General features: G+C 37.2%; 1 protein-coding gene across 4 annotated transcripts in view; it reads right to left on the bottom strand.

Moving 5' to 3' along the window:
* LOC133841603 (mucin-21) overlaps positions 1–15,991 on the bottom strand; it is a 79,307-nt gene that overhangs the window by 31,490 nt on the left and 31,826 nt on the right. Inside the window, exon 1 of one of the 4 annotated variants that reach the window (XM_062274206.1) lies at positions 343–1,028. The exons of the other annotated variants lie outside the window; for them this stretch is intronic. Within the exon in view, the coding sequence (XP_062130190.1) occupies positions 343–378 (36 nt within the window). The 5' untranslated portion in view covers positions 379–1,028. Of the gene's footprint in view, positions 1–342; positions 1,029–15,991 lie in introns of those variants that run through there. 4 annotated transcript variants of the gene reach the window in all.

Below are 15,991 nucleotides of genomic sequence, written 5' to 3' on the forward strand. Positions count from 1 at the left end.
GCATAAGTGTCTAAAAAATATATTTGTCAAGATTTGGTAAACTTTATGTAAATAAGTTTAAATACTTTGCAATCAGAGTAAATTTCTACGTTGTTGAAATTTTTATTTACATTTCTAAAATTAAATGCATCAAAATTGCAAATATATATGTATTTGTTATCATAGTAGAATAGAAAATTCACATAGTGATCCAATATTTCAGGTATTTTTAACAACATAAAACGTTGTTTTATTCTACTGAAGCTTCATTCTTATGTAGCTTTATTTACTGCAATATTCGGCACATTTGTGATTTTTTTTTTATCAATATTGTTCGATCGATCAATCTGTCAAAATACTTACAATAAAAAAGAGCAGTCTTTTTAACTGATTCGACATTCATTCGGCGATTAATGTACATAATTTTAACCCATTTACTGCCAGCCAAGCAGCAAACTAAACTTGCGCAGCTTCGCCTTCTATTCGCGATTGCTTCCGCCGAGTTCTTCCACGTCTAGCAAGATGGTATCGGGCTTGGATAATGCTGACATTGAACTTGTAGGCGATTTGTGGGCGTGTCAGACGTGCAACAATTTCAATTTCAATTTCAATTTCAATTGCAATTTCAATTCGAGTTAGATACTTTTTAGAATGGTATTCAATTAATGCTGTTGCTGGCGGGACAACACACACACACACACACACGCACACACCGGCACATACATTTGTAGAACTGACATTTGGCGATTGGCGGCGCCACTTCCGTTTCCGCTTTTGCAAAACAATAACGAATGACAAAAAACAATCACAATGCGAGCCTCTGTCACGTATTTATTTATTGCACTTGCACCGAACTGTTTATAAACTCTTTTTCTTGCTTTTTAACTCCTTCGCAAAATGTAGTATTATTTATATTTGTTGGCTTTGCCACCCAAATGTGGCACGAGTCGACGGAGAGAGAACGAGACGCCAAATGAAAAATGATTACAGTTTTACAGTCGAAACTGAATCCGCAGAGTTGAACGTCTTTGCAGGGCGATTGAATTATCGAGACTAACCGAAACGAAACGTGCGACATTTTTTGTTGCTGTTGCTGTTGCTCTTTGCTTTTGCCGTTGTTGCTGCTGTTGCTGGTGTTGTTGTTGTTGTTGTAGCTGTTGTTGTTGGATACGGATACGGCCAACACTGGCAGCACCAACAGCAACAGCAACAGCAACAGAAACAGTAAGAGCGACGGCAGCAGTGCCAGCAGAGCTGCACAGCAAACATGTTGCATGTCGAACAAGAAGTCCCATGACACAGCATATGCTGTCTAAAGTTGTCCAATCTGGAGCCCAATAGTGTGCAGCATAGACTGTTATATAACATTGCACTATATAATATGCATAAATAGCACAAATATCAATATTTAAGATAGCATTATTTATTTAGTTATTTATTAGTAAGATAATATTATTTATGTCACATTATTTTGTATAAATATTTTAATAATTTCTAAATCAAATATTTGATATAAAACCGTAACAAATAATTCCCTGTTTCTTGCAACTATTTTCATGTCCTTTGGTCTCATATACCCTGTAGTAAATTCCATTCTAAAATTGCTCCCATACATTCGATTATATCATGTGTTTTGTAGCATGCGAGAAATTTTGTTAACATTGACAGCACGCGCTTATGTTACTAACGCTTACTGTTACCAACAGTGATAGAAGTCGAACCTGTTGTATGAAATGTTAATTTAACTGGCACTGTTGATGTTGCAACTGAGACCGCTGTTAACATTTGTTGGCTGTTAGATCGACTGTTAATTGTAACGGAAATACTTGAATTGAATGTTGAATTTAAAAAATTATTTATTTTGTGACACATTTTTTGAATTGCATTTAAAGGGTTCTAATCAATGTTACGCTCTTATGCACTGATGATACATTTGGTTATGTATTTAAAGATTTCTAATCAATTTTTGTGAATGGTTTCTTTGATGGCTCTCCCCCGTAGGCATTCGAAATGAAATCCAATAAAGTGCCGGCCACGCGCCACGTCCATTAATGAGCTCAATAATGAAAATTGCAATAGTTCCGGGTGTCCATAAAACTGGTTAACGCCCACGCAATAAAAACAGGAGCAACCCCTAAATGTGGCACAGTTTAAAGCGATTAGGGTCACAACAAAGGACCCAAAGGACCGAGAAAGGACACAGAGGACACTAAAGGACTCAAAAGAGGACCCGCATGCAGGGACTTCCGTTGTGTCTGGATAATGCTACAAACCACTTTGGCTGCCTCATGTGGGTGGCTCCGCACGGAAGTTGCCGAAAAACTGCAAGCGTTTGATTGAACACTGATTGACAATGCCACAGGACCAGGAAGGGGCGTGGACCAGGGAGGGGGAAGTGGGGGAGTAGCCAGCCAACCGTCAATCGATACTAAAATTCATCGACATGGACATGCGTCCATCTTCATCATTGTTCATCGCACAATGTCGATTTATGCTTCTTCCGTCTATTCCCCTTTCTCTCTTTCCCTCTCTCTCTCTTTACCCATGTCGATTTCCCACTCTTATCCTTTTTGTTCGCCTCGGCCTTGTAATCCTCGATAATGGGCTATTGTCAGCGCGTCTGATGCTTGACGCCTGCCTCCAACGACAACGTTGACTACAACGACAACGACAACGAGAACGATGACGATGACAGCTACTTGCTCTCACTCTGGTTGCTTCGTTGATTGGTGACGCACTCTGCTATTGGATTACCCATTTCTGCAGCAATTAAGCAAAGAGTCTCTTGTAAGCGCATTAAAGTCGTTGCAAATTATGGACTGATTGCTGATTTCAAATGAATCGGTTTAAATATTACCAAGAAAATGAAAGTAGTGACTACATTAGCAAATGCTTTTATATGAAATATTAAAGATCTTATTAAAATAAATCCATTTCAAACATATTAAAATGCTACATGTGTTTGATTATTTTTATCTATATAAAATATGTCTATTTCGATATATTATTTTTGTGTTTTTTTCGCATAACAATCTGAACAAATTCATTAAGTGGGCTAAAATGTTAACTGCACTTGATTTAACATTATTTATTGTGTTATTGGTTTTCTTTGTAGTTTTGATCGATTTAGAACATTGTTGAAAATTTTAAGCTGTCGATAAATTATAAATATATTCCATAATTTATGTGCATTTCAGTTTGCCACACATTTTGCAGTCATCAGATTATTATAATTTATTGATATTGCCATATTTCATCGATCAAACTCGTACTGACTGCAGCTATCGTAAATATCCCAACTATCGATAGGTTATCGTGGAACCCACATATTATTGTTATTATTTAGCAAACAGAACTCCAAGTATATTAATTAATGGGTCTATATATCAGTGATCTATTGCACTGACCGCGGCGATCATAATTACTCAAACTATCGATAAACGTCAACGTTTATGTAATGATCAATTAGCTGATCGATCAATAGCGAGCATGGTTCGATAGTAAAAGACACTGGTCAAAAGTGTCAGAAGTGTGCCCCACATTGGCGCCCATTGGCGACATGAGTAACATTGAATCGCGATAAACAATATAATTAATTTCCCAATTTATTCGATGATTTCGTTTTCGCTCGCCTCACCTCGCTATGTCATTGTCTATGTGCGAGCTCCAATCAGAATCGCGGGTCACCCAACCAACTCTGATAAGGCTAATCCATCAAAAGACGTGAGTCACGCTAGGAATGCCATTGCCTATCTTCAGGCGTCTTGAGATAATATCGCGCTGCTCTGGCCAGCTTTTGGCAAGCTGTTACCAGGTGCGTAACCTCACGTAATAGCCAAAGTCATGAGCCGCTTCAATTCCTCCTCCTCCTCCGTTAGCTTCTCCTCTGACTGCAGCTCTCTTATCTATCGCTTGTCACAGTGACGTCACAAGAATGTATGTACTACGGTTAATGATTAGATTGTTTTAGCAACAAATAGTACGAAATAATGCTGGAATCGCTTTAGACTTCTTCAGATTTCAACGTTGCCAAGTGACCGACGAGTGTTGCTCGTTTACGAAATAAAATTAAATCAAAGAAATACAAAAATATATATGTATCTGTCTCTTTGGAATGCGCACTCGAGTGGTGCAAAGCAAAGCACAACAAATTAATCATCCAGATGTTATGTGACAGACTTAAGATGTGGACTGTGCTGGGGGTTAACAATATATGATCGAACCTCGTGACCAATTTGGAAATCAGCACAAGTATTACTCTACTGCATTACTGGACACATGATTTGCGCTTATCGATTCAGTTTTTTGGTTTTTGCTAGTTCCAGTTCAAAGTCCGATCAACTACTTGAAACTGAAACTTGTCTAGTCTTTGGCCCTTTAATAACACTTGCTTATCACACACACCTCTCAGACAATGCATACAAGTAGTGCTGTGTTTGGGGATCTGTATTAGTTTGCTATTTGTCTGTTAAGTGCCATTTAACCCAGTAAACGACTTCTGGCGGATTTATGCCCTACAATATATAATGACAAGGCAAACACTTTCGAGTGTGCCCCTTGCATAAGAGAGTTCCAAGAACACCGAGTCGTAGTACTCCCCGAATAGTGTCGCAATTTCGCCAAGTACCTTGGCTCTGTAATTCGCTGTTCAAAGCACATTTGCCAAATATTTTGCTACCACAACTTTTGCAACGGCAGCGTATGCATACACAACAAAAAAACTACTTTATTAATCAAATATATTTGAGAACTAAAATGATACAATAAACCTCAAATTATAGAACCGATTGAATATCCCTTTATAATTAAAATTTAGCAGAAGTTTCGAGTTCCTAAGTATAAATAATTATTAATATTAATAATAGCAAAACACTTTGGATAGGCGAATTTTACTAGATTATTTTAATCGCTATATATATGGTATATATATACTTATATCTATTTTGAACATAATAGTATTTTTAGTATATTTTCAGTCATGATGTTTAGTACATACATTCATAATTACAGTGTTATGATTGTAGATTTATTTAAAAAAATACTTGTATGAGGCAATCAACGGTTGCAAGAGTTAAGTTGGCGTTCACGATGTGGTAACTATGTCTTAAAATGTCCTTTTAGTACTTCAACTTAATGCAGTAATCAACTGATCAAGTGATTTGAGCAAGCTGAAGATATTTTTCGTATTTTGTGGTATGCAATAAAAGCGAAATGAGACTAATGTATTTGAGCTAAGCTAATTGGTCACGTAGGTGGTCCCAACTACGAGCCGTTAGTTGCTTGTTTAATTGGCTTACAGCGAAAAGACAACATTAAAAAACGCAACTTATTGTTTGACTAATGGCACACCGCTTCTCCCCCTCCACTTGCTTCTTCAGCTCCAACTAACAACGTTTAGCTGCTGGCCAAACCCACAAAAAAAAGACAAAAACAAAATGAAGGAGAAATAAAAATCTGCGAGATTTTTGGCCGGCGGCTTTTAGTAATTGGCCTTTTGACTTCGGCGCTATCGACGTCGTTTAATAAACTTAACAATTTAATTTGACCATTTTGGCTTTTTCCGCTAACAAATTGTTTACGTTTCGACCACATTCCATGGCTATCGTTGACAGTTTGATCTCACTGTGCACACCAAGTTGGCAGCGCTGCACAAACAAAAACAAAAGCAAAAGCAAGAGCAAAATAAACTTGTGCCACTTGAACTTTGTGGTGAGCAGCTGACTAACGATTAGAGCTGGAAGTAAGCAGTGTAGCATATAGCCGCTAATCTCCGGAACTGAATCTGCCATGTGCGGCGATAGAAATCATTGACTGATTACCCCCCAATTGTATTGTTGCTACTCATTGAGCGTGTGGCGCACAGCTTGGCTTTTGGACTCCCCACGTTGCGACGCGTCGCGTCGCGTCGCTTCGCGTTGCGTCGATTGATAATTGCGCAAAAACATAAAAACGATTGTCATCATTGTGAAATTGATTAGTTAATTGGGCTGCTACATGAACTCCAGGGAACGATGACGCATATTAGCAAGAATGGAGATGGAGTAGTGATTAAATTTAACAACTTTTACTATCTGAGGTTTTTTCCTTTTTCTTCTGAGTTTCCCCAATTATTAATTAGATCTTGTGTTTAAAAAATGAAAAAGATTTCCCCAACATGATAATAATTATTTCCCAAAAAGAAATTACTTTTTTCTACACTTTCTTATAGCTGTAATAAATTCGCCAGACATTCCGGAAATTGGATTGTAAATAGTTAATGCTATACGCCCATGCAATACGTGTTCAAAGTCCCGCATTCAATTTTATTATCAGAAGATTCCTCCTTGTTGTGTTCATAACTGCTCTAATTAAAACATATGCGCATCCTTATCAATCGAGAGACGCCAAATGCTAATTTATAATGGTTACTCCGCTAACTGATTCCGTGATTCTGACGTGCGAATACTTTGGCGATTTATGGCCAGAAATGCGGCCTAATTGAAATCGTAAAGATTGCGAGGCGCACAAATCAAAACAAATCGTAAATAAATCTGTATTCACATACATGAGAGTATGTGTACATACTCGATGGCGGAGTATTTATTGTAAAAATTGAACGAAATTCCATTTGACCATTTGCACTTGACAATACTATCGGCCACGTTTGATGTGAGGGCATCCAGTGAGAGCCAGAAACAGAAGCAGAAGCAGAAACAGAAACAGCACAGAGCGAGCGACTTGCATTGAACTTTGGTATCGCATCGTATATTATTAAAGCGCCGGACAGCTCACTTATCAAAGAATTAGGGGCCGGCTCATGGGCCCACTTGAGTTGGCTATTTCGGGCCTGGTCAAGAGCGGGCTGGGCGGAGCGGCATGGGTAGGGGCTGGCCAAGAAGCTGGCCGGGCCCAGCTAATGAGCATTAATTGATTTCAAATGTGCACTTGACGAGCTGCTGATTTATGATCGATACAATGCCAAACTTGATACACATTGCGGACAGGATCCTGCGGTTTCCTGGGCACGTGTTTCCCTTTCGATACATCTGTTTCAGTTTCTGTTTTTGTTTCTGTTTTTTTTGGCCAAGCCACAAAAATGTAAGCAAATTGGCGGTACTCGAACAATATTTGTCTGTCTGGCTACAGAAAAACCGCAATGTCAACAAAATTCCCCTCAGGCGCGTGTCTCGTGTCTTAGCGCAAGTATCTTTGCATCTACTCAAAAGTATCTATATGCATTTCGGGCGTGTGGCCGTCGCTCGATTCGTGTTTAACAAGCAATAAAAGTGATTAAAGCAAATCTAAACGCTTGTTTCGCGTCGATTTTGTTAATTACTCTTGGCCCCGGAGGCCAGGGGAGTTTTCCATTTGTTAATCAAAATTTTGTAGAGCCATGCAAAATGCAAATGCAAACGCGAATGTAACAAAGTAATCAATAGAACGGAAGCCCAAGCATGCCAAGGGCTTTGATTTGCTTGTTTAAGTAATTACATAATGCTTCAAAACTGATGAGGGTGGCAACTCTGGTAACTCTAGCGATACTCTGGGCATGAAATGACCAAATCTGAAGAACTAGATAAGTTTTACATGCTTAGAGTAAACTTTTGCTTTCATGCATATACAAATTTGGTACAGAATTTTATTTTTTATTGTGCTTTAACTCAATCGATAACAATCTTTTATATTCAAAACAATAACAATCGACGAGTGGTAAAATATATTTAGAATTGGGTAGCCAATTAATGTATTACGCAGATTATTGCAGTACTTTATTTCAAGGTAATTGCTCTTCAGTTTTACTGATATTACTAATTAAAAGTCTCTTAAAATATGCGACTTTAAAAGCTTTGCAAGTTTATAATGTTTTTTTTTTGTTTATATTATTATGGTTATAATACTTCTCCTGGAGTACTTTCTGTAGTATTCTTAGAATTAATCAAAGTTGTATTGCATTTATTTCGTGTGTTGTAGATTGACACAGAAGTAAAACTCTGACCAAATTAAATATTTTATTTCAATTTCATATAAGTTCATTTTATTTGGGTTTTTTTTTTTTTGAGTCTTTAAGAAAGTGACATAAAAAGTTTTAAATGTTTCTAAAATTTTTAAATTCTTGAATTTTTCAATGTCAATATTACTTAACAATTTTATTTTTTATTATATTCAGTTTTATTTTTTAATAAACTTAACTCTACGGGTTTTTTTATGTTATTGTTTGAAAAGTATTTGTAGTCCATTTTAAATGAATAAAAATGTATAAAATATGAAAATATTTGTTCATATTTTAGACGATTGCTTCCATAGTACATTTGGCTTTTCGGACAATTTTTACGGCGGCCACTTGTAATGCCTTTAGCTACATATATTCGTAACTCTCCCCCACCTGAGCCCCAAACTTATAGTACGTCCATTTGGACGTGCCACACACCCCCGTGTTGCATGTTGTGCTGTGGCATGTTTCTCATACCCCAGCGATGCAGGTTTCCCCCGTTGGCTTTTCATCCATTTTTTCTTCTAATTTTTTTTTTGGACTTTTGGCATTTTCCAGCGGAAATGTGCGCCAAAATGCTTGCGTGCCACACAGCGGGGCAAGAACGAGTGAGTGTATGAGTGTGTAGTCGAATATTGAATGTGCTACACGTAGTTGAAAATATTTGAAATTTAAGAAAGAGTGAAGCGAGGTTGAAAGGGGGAGAAGGAGAAGACACACCGCCCGCGTGCAAATGGCGCCGGCAAATGCGTTCGTTGAACTGCCAAGAAATGCAATAAAATCAACAAAAACACACAAACTCTGAAAAGAAAATAAATGTGCGTATGTATCTGTGTGTGTATGTGTGTGTGTCTTTGGCGACGTTAAGGACGCGCCATAGGCGAGGCGACATGATCCAAGACAAACAGCGTGCAGCGGATTTATGGGGTCGTCGGGTAAGTATCTGTCTCTCTGTCTCTCTGCCCCTGTCTTCGCCTTCTGCGAACGGAAGCGGAAAGACGCGCAACTTGCGACAACTTTGACTCCGAGCTGTGTGACATACAAATGGGCAACAGGACATGTGGACGAGACCGCAGAAAAGGAAGCTGTCAAAAGGCTGACAACCCTTGGCTCCTGCTGCTCTGCTCCTGCGACTCTCATTTCATATTATTTGTTGTCCTGCTGCCAAAAAAAAAAAACAAGGAAAAAAAAGTCAGTCGAAACGGAAGCGAATTATCTTTGCCTTATGCAAAAAGGGGTTCATCTTGGGGCTGGGGTTGAAATTGATATGCTGATGAGAGTTATATGTCATGTGCTTAAGCAACTGTCTCTTTCTCTCTTTGGTTGCGCCTGTGTAATGTGGCGAAAACTTAATATTTTAACAAGCCATCGCAAAGGTATCGAATATGGATTTTTATTGCCGCACATTACTCACAACTGAATGGGCAGGCAATAAAGTTATTGCCGGCCATTGCATAAGCGGCACAACATGGCGTATTATTAATATTTTCACATTTCCTCATGCTCTGCGCCTCGAGCAAAAAATGGTCGACAAATGAGCGACCATAGAAATCATTATAATCATTATAATTGCTGCAAAAGCCTTCAAGTCACTTCAAGTTGGGCGAATCAACAGAAGTAGAGACTGAGTAATAACGTAAAGGGAAGGGGAATGCTGTCTTCTTAACGATTAGTTTGCTTTGGCAATCTCGTAAAATCATTAAACATATTGTAAGTTAGATTTGTATCTTTCCTAAAAGTATGCTGTGAAAACTTAAATGCACTAAGCCACTCAACTGAGTTGCTATTAAATGGGTCAAGTTGAAAAACAAAGTATTATTTTACCGATTTCATCATTTAACCTACGTCAAGTATCTTTAAAAAAAAAACGTGACATACTAAATCGTATCACGTATTCGTTGCAAATTTATTGCCAAATATAAATATTAATTATTTTTGGAGCATTATCTATGGCAATATGTGCAGCTCAAGCGCTTTCAACATATCACAGTGACGTCACAATCGAAGAAGGTTATCTATAACCTTATTTCCTTTAAAATCACGAAATATGTTTGAACGCTCATAAATTGTCGAAGGTAGGATTAAGCAGTGACTCAAAGTTGTCATTCACTTCCATATTGTTGATGTGAAAAGTGAGAGTGAAAGATTTTGTTGTCAGTTACATTTAAGTAGAAATAAAAACGGTTCAAAGTTTTCAATGACATCGAGAAGCTTCGCTACTTAGTCGACGATCTTTGATTGTTTCACAGTCTATCAATGCAACTCAAGGTTGAGTGATGTCTAGTTGGTTAAACTTTGATGTATCGATAGACGGCTTTTTTAATTTAGAGATAGGTTTTCAGTGATTCCATTTAGAAGATTTCTTGCATTCCTTAGAAATTTGGACGTATTTTATTCTTCAGAATGTTTTATATTCATAAACCGAATTATTTTCAATGCTAAGACTTTACTATACATTCGTCTTTGGTCCTAAGAACGTAAACACTGTTATCTGTTAATTCGATGACTCTATTTATATCATGGTGTATCAAAAACTTTAGTGTTACCCATATGGTAGAAGGGTATTAGAACTTTGTGCCGGCAGGAAATGTATTTTTGTAACAGGCTGAAGAAGGCATCTTCGACACCATAAAGTCTATATATTTTTAATCACCATAAAGAATAGAGACGATAAAACCATCCGTCGATTTATCCTTTCATCCATATGAACACAGAAGTCTCAGAAACTAAAATATATAAAGTTTACATTTTTAAATAATAAGCAATACTTTTGTGTGGGAAGAAAACGCCTACTGCAATCAGGTATTAGTAGCTTTGGCTGACAATTTGGTATATTGTAAACTCTATGGTATATTTTGAACGTAGTACTATATAAAAATACCTTATATAGAATTCGGTATAATAAAGTATGTTTGCTGTATATTTAAAGAATAATACCGCACTTTTTTTCTTTCATTAAAAATGGGTATCTCTCAGTCGAGCACACTCGCATGTAGTTATCTTACTTGTTTTGAAGATTACAATGCAATGTCAAGCCTTAACTTTCCTCTATGATCTTAAGTGCGTAAAGTTTCAATCAAAATATTGGTCTTAGTTAATTCGACAAATAATGTTTTGTACTGATAATCTGTATATTTTGAAGGATCAGCAACCTTAACATTTAGTTTAAGGAATAATTTTCGATTTGTTTTCAGACTTTGGATGATTTCAAACATTAACTTCTAGCAGATAGTTTAAGCTTAAAAGCTTTACGGTTATTATATCTATATTTAAATACTGATCTTAGCTAAGCTGATAAATCAATGATTGGGAACCTTTTAGCAACTTCTATTTAGAGCTAACTATTGAATCAATCTGGCCAAATAGCTAAATTGATAATAATAACAGCAATTACTTCAACTACTTGCTAAGCTGGCAATGTGCTAGGTGCAACTTGCAGCTTGCAACAAGCAACGAGCAACTGCGACTTCAACTAGGTGCCAGTTACGCTCACTGGCCGAAAGATGGGTGTGACTCAAAAAAAAAACAAAAATAAAGAGAGAAGAAAAACAAAAAACTGTTTTGGACGAACTGTGGCATGAGGCACGCCCCCGGTTGGCAATTTGGAACGCTTCGTTGCGCGTGAAAATTATGATTGTTGCGTTTTGGGGGAAATCTCATTAAGTTAAAGGCTGGAAAAAGGATGCCGATGGGCGATGCCTTTTTAGCCTAGGCCATAAATATAGGTTATATGCAGGTAATTTGCATGCACTTCCAGACGTTGTTGTTGTTGTTGATTATGACAGCGGTATTTGAGCCAAATTGAAAAGCTCAGTGACCGACGACGACCGCCCGTGATAGAGAGGTGGTGAGGGGAGAGGGGCAGGAATTAACCGCATGCAAGCGAAGTATTTTAATTAAGCTCACATTTTTATAGACATTTCTTAATGACGCATCATAAATTTCATTTCTGCAGCCTGCCTTCTGCCTAGAAGAGTTTCCTCGCCATCGATCTGGGAGGGAATCCTTGGGATATATAAAATGCGCGGCAGGCGGCGCTGCTCATAAATGGAATGGAAAGTGAATTTTATGCGTTGCATTAAACAAAGTTGTGAAACCGAAACGTTTTGTATATTAAAGTTGAAGCACTCTGCCGCTGCCGCTGCCGCTTGATAACTTTATTGCGGCTCGACTTTTGGTCTTTCCCCGTTCTCCACTTGCATGAGGTTGGTTGCATGAGGCAACTTTGTAGCTGGCCTTATCGATGCATGCACTGATAAATGTTTGACACAGTGTGTGGCTTATTTGAGTTACAATGCGACGTCCTCGCTGCCACCCGCTCCCCACTCCCCACTCCCCACTCCCCACACCACGCTTCCATCCTCCGCACCTCAGGCACCTCAGGCACCACAACTGCCGACAGCTTTGGCTCATGAACACTCAGCGTGTCATTCACCCGGGGACACCGGGCAATTTCAATTGAGTGGCATGAGTGCTAGTTGCAGCCACACTGACTATGAGTATGAGTATGCGTATGAGTGTTAATATCTGTATCTGGTAAATACGTTTTTATGACTGTCCCCAGTTATATGTTGTTTAAGCTTTGCTTGGCCACACTCGGAGACACAAACATTCACACTGACTCAGACATAGTATAGACTGTGAGTGTGTTTGAACAAGCAGTAAATGCTTCAGTTGCTCGCATTATGAATAAAAGGTAAACAACAAAGTGACAGAGAGTTGGCAAAGTGCAGCAGGTGCACCGATATCAAGCGATTCAGTTAAGATAAAACGGCAAAGTTATGTGTGACAAATAATTGATTGCAAACCAAATTCGAGTATTCATAATGCCATTCGGATTAATTGGCGATAAATAAAAGATCCATAGAGATAAAGATATATAGATATATGTATGTATATTACTTACAAATTTCTTCATTATACAAGTACTTGCACGCTTTAAAATAAAATACTCACAAAGAAAATATTGACAGTATTAACATGAGTATTACGTATCCCAAACTTCTGAGCAGATTTTAAGATTTTAATTCAATAAATTTTTAATTATGTTTTACTAGTTTAGAGAGATTTTCTTAGTGCAGTTCTTGTTTAATTTAAATTACTTCGTAATTAATTTGTAGTAGTTTAAATTTGTTATATTATATTAGTTATGTCAATCATTTGGATGTCATTCAGACAATATTAGATTTTAGTTTGTAATTCAATTTTCTAATTCTGATATTGGAAAAATCTCGTTACTATTGTTATTATTTATATTATTAGTTTTCCCTCTATGAATATATTCATTAAACTGAAGAAGTGACTATATAGTAATTTTCTAACATAATTAGCTATTAAGAATCCCATAATCGACATTCACATTCATTCACACTTTGCACTCATTTGAGTTTGTCTGCCAAGCCCGAGTACAAAGTTGCACTGAACATTTTGCATTTCACATGTTTCGTTTCGATTTCGATCGTGTGGCATCGAATGATTTATTTGCATATGCAACATCGAAATGCACTCACCATTCACACACACACACACACACAGGGGCAAGCCTCAAAAAATTGAGGCGACTTTTAAGTGGCCGGCACTCGACCAGTCTGAGTTATTTCATTTTTATTTTTTTGGTATTATTTATTTTCGTTCGGCTTTTGTTTGGTTGCCTCGAGAGGAGGAGGAACTTGAAGTGGAGAATCTGTCGCCAACTGCTCCATTTCTCAGGCGGCGTTGAGCGGAGCGGAGCACTTTGCTGTAAAGCTTATTAACGAAATTGTGTTTTCATTTTGTTTTCCTTCGTTTCTGCGTTTCTTTATTATCGAATTTAATGGATTTTTAATGAGTCTTAAGCGCAGCTTTTGACGGCATTTTAAAAGTGCAGTTTCATTATCGCTTAATCCTGTTTATAAGGGCGCTGCTGCAACTGCACATATAACATATATGTTAACATACATATACATATATATATCTCGATCTCTCTGTCTCGCTTTCGGTGCTCTGTTCGACAATAATCTCTCAACACTTGAGCTTATCATTCGAATTTAATTACTAAGCACACACACATTTATATGAGTGGCAATAAAATTATTGTTATTTATTCTGGAAAATGTTTATATGTAATCCCCAACGAAATATCATTAATCACTTGACCATTTTTTTTAGCCAAGTGCAAACTGTCTCAGAGCTCCAAAGAGATATCAAAATAGTAAGAGTAAAGCCCAGAACAATCGATACCAGTTATGTCGCAGAAGTTCCAGAGGGATTTCTTTAATTGTCTTCTTCACAGCTCGGCAATATCAAAGAGAAATGTTACGTGCCCATAAAGTTCCGAGTATTCGTATTGTAATTGCGCAGATATTGTCATGAAATAAATTGCATTAACTCACAAAAGATAATAATACAATTCTCGCTTGGCTCGAACAGAATTTTATCAGCTCAGTTATGCGACTCGAGGGTCTTTCGTCAAGTAGTAGAAGGGATTTGGACAGTTGGGGCATTGACTATGATCGATTATGGTCAGATAATGGACACAAGTGTGTGCCATCGCATCATGGCTAAAATATTTGGCCAAAGGTTCAAGTAATTATGGGGGACTGCCTCGGAGTGCAACACAGACAAGGTCGTTGGCATTGTGTTTGGGGTTCTAACTGCCAATTGATAACAATTTTGGCACTGCAAAATGCGAGTGCTTAAGTGTGTGTGAGTGAGAGTGTGAGTGTGAGTGTGAATAAGGGGAGTGAGTATCTTTGAGTGCTTTTACAAGCCGCACAATGTGTACTTTCTGTTCCGTTGTGGTACCGGGAATGTACTCGTAGTACCTACAAGCAGCCACTTCATTTATCGCCAATGGAATTTTAATTGAGTTAACATGTCGTGTAAATGAAAGGCGTCTGGGCGTGCAGTTGTGATTCAAATGAAAATACTCTCGAAGGGCGGAACTTTATGCCATGATCTTGTTGAGTTCGTTGTCTTTTCTTTGGTTCGGAATTGCCCAACATACTATATTTATCATAATTAGGGAACGAAGTTTAATGATGCAGGACTTAGCTTACGACTTAAGAGAATCTTATTAAGTTTTGTTCCTAAGTAAGAAACATTTTGTTCCATACAATAATAACTATATTTAAACGGATAAAAATTGTAGAAGTTATTTAAGAAACACTTTTCATGAAAAAAGGCTCGCTCCAATCGGGTCTTAGTTGCTCCTGCTAAAAATGTGATACACTTTAACTGTATGGTATATTTTGAACGTGTATTTATACTATATCGATATACCAAATATAGCCTTCGGTATATATTTTTATTTTTCTGTACATTAATTTAGTATATTTTAGAATATATATCGAGAGTCTCGCAGTCACGCCCACTTTCTTACTTTTTATACCAAATTACTTCAAAAACTGTTGAATTGAGAGTGTTAATTCATTACATGCGAAATGTAAAGATAATGTCAAAAGAGGTCAAACCCGTATACAAATATTAGGATTGATTTAATTCGTCAATATAATATTTTCAGAGAGCAATACAATCTTTGAAAACATTTTCTAATTTTTCAATAAAATATTTTAGAAAGATTTTTCTTATGTTTTAAGTCATAAGATAAGCACTTTAAAAATATAGTTTAACAAATTTTAATATTTAATCTAATATTATTAGATTGGTATGTGTTAACTATTGTTTTGTCTGTAAAGAATCTTCTCATTTCAAAGGCATCTTTATTGACTCATTGCCTCATACATCTTCGTCAGGCTTTTGATATGCGCCACTTGTAAGCCCAGTTAGACTATATTTATTTTGAAGTCTAACTGACCTAAGCCACATTATATGTTAGGCATATAAAGATATGATAAAGAGTGGACAGGCAATGCTTTGCATAGGTTCGCCGCATATTCATGCTGACAGTTTGGCTTCATTTGTTGGACTTTTGGCTTTGGGTTTTTTTTCGTGGCTCGTGGCTTCTTAAGACTAAACAAATGGGTTTTTAATGCCAAGCGGACCAAAATAGAACTGATCGACTGAATATGCTAAAATAGAAATGGTCAAATTCGCTCGGCATGT

Source organism: Drosophila sulfurigaster, chromosome 3 (genome assembly GCF_023558435.1).
Source record: "Drosophila sulfurigaster albostrigata strain 15112-1811.04 chromosome 3, ASM2355843v2, whole genome shotgun sequence".
NCBI lineage: Eukaryota > Metazoa > Arthropoda > Insecta > Diptera > Drosophilidae > Drosophila > Drosophila sulfurigaster.